The sequence below is a fragment of the Sinocyclocheilus rhinocerous genome, unplaced genomic scaffold, assembly GCF_001515625.1.
Source record: "Sinocyclocheilus rhinocerous isolate Xijiao unplaced genomic scaffold, SAMN03320098_v1.1 scaffold1948, whole genome shotgun sequence".
NCBI classification, from domain to species: domain Eukaryota; kingdom Metazoa; phylum Chordata; class Actinopteri; order Cypriniformes; family Cyprinidae; genus Sinocyclocheilus; species Sinocyclocheilus rhinocerous.
In genome coordinates, this window is record NW_015644094.1 from 349,807 (window position 1) to 354,673 (window position 4,867).

General features: G+C 39.7%; 1 protein-coding gene across 4 annotated transcripts in view; it reads right to left on the reverse strand.

The window, feature by feature from the left end:
• LOC107757976 (glutamate receptor ionotropic, NMDA 1-like) overlaps positions 1–4,867 on the reverse strand; it is a 30,442-nt gene that overhangs the window by 21,408 nt on the left and 4,167 nt on the right. For 3 of the 4 annotated variants that reach the window (XM_016575591.1, XM_016575588.1, XM_016575589.1), the window contains exons 2-3: positions 2,679–2,813; positions 2,014–2,190 (exon numbers count right to left, since the gene is read on the reverse strand). In XM_016575591.1, the coding sequence (XP_016431077.1) occupies positions 2,014–2,190; positions 2,679–2,813 (312 nt within the window). Of the gene's footprint in view, positions 1–1,957; positions 2,191–2,678; positions 2,814–4,867 lie in introns of those variants that run through there. The other variant, XM_016575590.1, reaches the window with a different exon arrangement.

The following is a 4,867-nucleotide window of genomic DNA, read 5'->3' on the forward strand; positions in this document are numbered from 1 at the left end:
AGCCAGTTCAGAGTGCACAAGTGGCACAGGTGACTGAATGATGATACGAACAATAGATGGACACAATCTGAGAAGGAGAGGAGGAAGAGAACATGTAAGAAGTGGAGGATGAGGAGGGAAAGAGTAAGGTTTAGAGAGTGTTATCAAGGCTGGATCTGTCAGACCAGTGGGTTTTTTCTCTTTGTCTAGCAAAAAAGACAGCATTACTTGTGATGTGTACAAAGTACCCAGGCCGGACTCAAGCACAAAGATATGATGCTGAGACAGAATGAATCTCTCATTGACCCTGATTTTACAATTGCACAACTTACAGTATTTGAGAGTACTGTAACATGCTATTCATTTAGAGTTTTACAGTATTTGAGCTTTTGGGCCTTTGCAGTTGGACTGCAGTAATTTTGCAGTATCCAAGCGCTGAATATATACAAACATTCAGTACTATATTCATCACAATACTATTCTTGCAGCACATACAGTAGGCCTATACAATATATTCACCTTACTCAGTTGCAATTACTATATTTTTATAAAATAGCAAAATTGTTTACTCAATATAATATACCTTTTTTTGTAATGTTCTGGATGCTGTGTTCTCCATTTTTCTCTGTAGTGTCTAATGAATGCTCTGAAGTGTTTATTTTATTGACTCATGTGTGTGTGTGATCTGAGAGCACCGTTTGATTTGGTTTGCAGTGAAATGGTTTTGCAGTGATTGTTTGATTTTGATGGAAGCGTCAGAGGTTTCGTGAATTTAGTTTAAGTATTTGGATTTGTGTTTAAGGTTTTGAGAAAATTAGTGATGGTTTCAAGAAATGGATTTTAGCAATTCAGAAAAACTGTAATACATGTTTGTATTTGTAAGATTTTTGTGCCTGACTGTATCAGGCTTCAGCAGCTGAACATATTCTCAGCCAGATTTGTGAGATTTTTTTTTGAGTAATTAATTGAGTGTATGTATGTATATATGAATGCATGTATGAATGCATGTACTGTATGTGTGTGTGTGTGTGTGTGTGTGTATATATATATATATATATATATAAGCAGACATTTCTACTGATGGAAATGAAGAGTTAAAAGCCTGTTTGCCCCCTAAACTCACAACGGACTGAGAAAAACTGTTGTTTTTCTTGTCTATCATAATGGCTTAATATGCAGCTTTAATATGCAGCTATCCAACCGTGTGGACAACGTGCAGGCAAAGTTTTGTTGTAATAACAGACACAACCAAAAGACTTTAATGAGCCCTTCTACTGACTCCCAAACCAATCTGAGAATGTGCATATAAAAACAGCTGGCCTTGGGGCTGCCATTACTGAAAATGACATTGCAGTGACATTGCAGGTGTCCTAAAAAATACAGTGCCATGCTAATGGATTCAGGTCCCAAAGAAATGTCTCTTTTTACTGAATTACAGATCATTATTCTGTTCTAATTTAGACAATGCATATGTAACCTTTCACTATAATCAGACATATCTGTACAAATGCAAAAGTTGAAGAGGTTTAATGCTCACATGGTGCGTAACTGCCTTTATCTTCACATTTGTTGTGAAATACTTTCTTACATAATGTGCAATATTGAACAGCGCAAAGCTGCACACAGAGAACACTCAATAAGTCAGTCTTTGTCTGTTGCTGGGCGCTGAATCACAGAAACTCAAAGCAACCAAATTCTCTTGCCGTTGATTTTTTGCACAGCCCCAGGCTAAGTCCCTCATTTTGCTCCTGTTGTGGATAGACAAATAGGAGAATCTGACTATGGTAAAAAGCAATGTGAGATGAATAGAAAAGTACAAAGTTCTGCAGATAAACCACTTAAGACGCTGCTGATGCCTCTGGCATAAATAATGTTAGCCAATGGAAAGAAATGTGTTTACACAACAGAAAAAAAGGAAACGTTTAACATATATAGAGGACCTCTGAGATTTTGATTACAGGAACACACGCTGACTTACACACGCACGCTCATTTACATGCTGGGCCATGTGAGTCGGCAGTCCACGCATCTCACCTTCGTCTCCCTCTCCTCCAGCAGGGTTTCTAGTCTTTTTTGTGCTGCTCTGCCCTCGTGGTCATCACTCACAATCAGGATGATGTGATTCCACTGGAACTCACGCATCATGTCAAACCACACTTGGGCTTGGTGGGAATAGGGTGGCACCGTGCGCAGGAAGGAGAGGTGGATGCTCTAGATGGACGGTTGGGGGGAAAGAACTAGTGAATCTCAAAGGCCCGAGGCAATTTCAGTTCATTAGAATTTAATCACTTTAACTGTAATTAATTTAGAGACGGATCCAAACATCACTTCTTAGAGTGCCAAAGATGCCATAAGGCAAAGTATAAGTGAATCTAAAAGAGTCAATCGGTCATAATGCTATATGCAGTATTTATGAACGTTTTTAATTAAAGGTAGATTAATACTAAACTGAAAACGAATAAACATTTATCAAATTATTCTGCTAATAATTAGAATGCCATCATGTAAAAACATATTTTCAGGGCTTCGCTACACTATATCCTGCAGAAAAGGTTTTCACACTTCAAAACTCCAAGTCAACCATATTTAAAATGTGACTGAAGAAAAGGACAGATGACATCTGCAGTGAAGCGCAAGTAGAATTTCTGTCTGAAATATAGTGAGTCATAAACCAGCTGCCGGTGGTCTCCCACACTCACCTTATCAGAGTAGATGGACATGCGGGTGGTGAGGCCCACTACAGGGATACGGTAAAAACCAGCTGTGTAGGACACTGGAGTGGGAGTCAGATGGTCGTTGGACTGGGGTGGGTGGCTCACCAAGATCGCATACACCTGAAGACATGAGGAATATAGTGAGGAGACAAATCTGGCAAAGCTTTGTAACTTGATTTGAATTTGTCACAAACACTTCTAAGCTACACCGTAAAAGTCCTCTTCAATCCTGGTATTTTGGTAGCCTACCTTTACTATATTGCATATTTTAAAATGAATCAATCAATCAATACATGACTAATGAATTAATGACACAATGTATATACAAACCTACTTCACCTACTAAAATCTGTAATAGAAAAATACTGATAACCAGACCCATAACAATACTTTAACTATTATTAATAGTAAACTAGAAGACCATATTAATTAAACTGGCATTGTTGTCAAACAATGACCACTAAGCTAACAAAAATATAACAATAAAATAACACCAAACATTAGCTTAATAACATGAAACGTAAATTAAACACATTATCACCGACTTCTTAGATTCTGATTGGTCATTTGATATTTTATAGACTGCGTTGCAAATTCACAGGGTCCCTACGCAGTAGGGATGTGCATCTCCATGACTGAGGCCGATACGATACGCATCTCGATCTCGATGCATAGCCAACGATACGATACATTAAAGATATGAAGCAGCTACCGATGCGATACAATTCACCCCTGTTACGATGCAGTGCGATCCGATTTCAATTCGATTTGATTCAACACAATGCGATTCGATGCAATATGATGCAATGGAAAAAATATGATCACTTTTAATGCCTCGAGGCCTGTTTCATAAGGCTTATTTCAGTTAGTCTGACTAATTGTCAAATTATTTGGTTCCATAAAGCAAATTTAACATAGGTCTATCAAGCTAGTCACTGTGGCAACTTATGCTGGGAAACTAACCTGGTCTAAAGCAGGCTAACTGTCAGACTAAGCCCAGCAATAAGTTTATGATTGTCTGTCTGGTTGCGACTGCTCCGTGCAGAGTGTTTCCTGAGCCTTAGTCTAAGTCTAGTCTGTTCCTGTGTTTACCTTTTGCCTGTGTTCGACTTCGCTGTCACAATAAAGCTGCACTTGGATCCGACCCTGCCTTCTCGTATCCTTCCGTCCGTAACATAAGGAAACTGAATGCTGATTTATACTGTTAAGAACAAAAATAGCAGCATAACAGCATTTCATGTTAGTCTTCTTCAGTCAGACTACAGTTTTGGACATTAAACAGACATTTTGTTCACTGGTGCGAAGGTGAGTAGATGATGGCTCCGTATTCATTGCTTTTATTGCGCTCCTATTCGATTGCGCTCAGTCTGTTTAGTGCGCATGCGCGCAGCAGCGCTCGTTCACTCGCGTCAGCCTCACCCACTCCTGACAGCAAAATGGATATGTTTGCATGACTTTCTAACATTTACAGATGAAGAATACAACTGTGACATGGCAGTTATGCACTAAGGAAAATGTCAGGGGTCTGGGTCTGGTGTTCTCCTTCTCACCACCAGAGGTCGCCACTTCCCATCCTCCCGGACTCCGTTACCTTGACTCCACACACCTGTGCACACACTCACACACACACAGCTGTTGCCCATCCTGAGGGCTATTTATACGCCTTCCCCACGCCTCTCTGGGTGGATTATTAAGTGTTGTTACGGGACTGATGCAAGCTCTACGTGGCCGTATTGCATCAGATTCCCTTCCTGCATTTGGACCCAGACCCCTTGTTTACACGGTGTGTTTTCTGTACCGCGCCGTGACAGAAAATACAGAAAATGTATTAAACAGCTATTCGCTGTTTGCCAAGGTGGATCGATTTGATCCATGATCGACATTAAGGACATTAAGAAGTCCCCATGAAATCAAAATTAAAGTTTTGTGGGTGTTAGTATCAATATGTTAGTCTTAAGGTTATCTATAAGGCAGTGTGCTCCAAAACAGTGACAAAATTAGCATTATAAGATATAAGCGTTCAAAGCGTGCAGTTCGTCACTTCCGCCAAAACGGCTCAACGATTTTATTTTTTTTTTTGACGTCACATCGTACTTCAGCTTCTCATCAAACTTTCTGTCCAATCAAATGCTCTCTAGAATCCGAAGCCCCGCCCCCTACACTATAAAATAGAC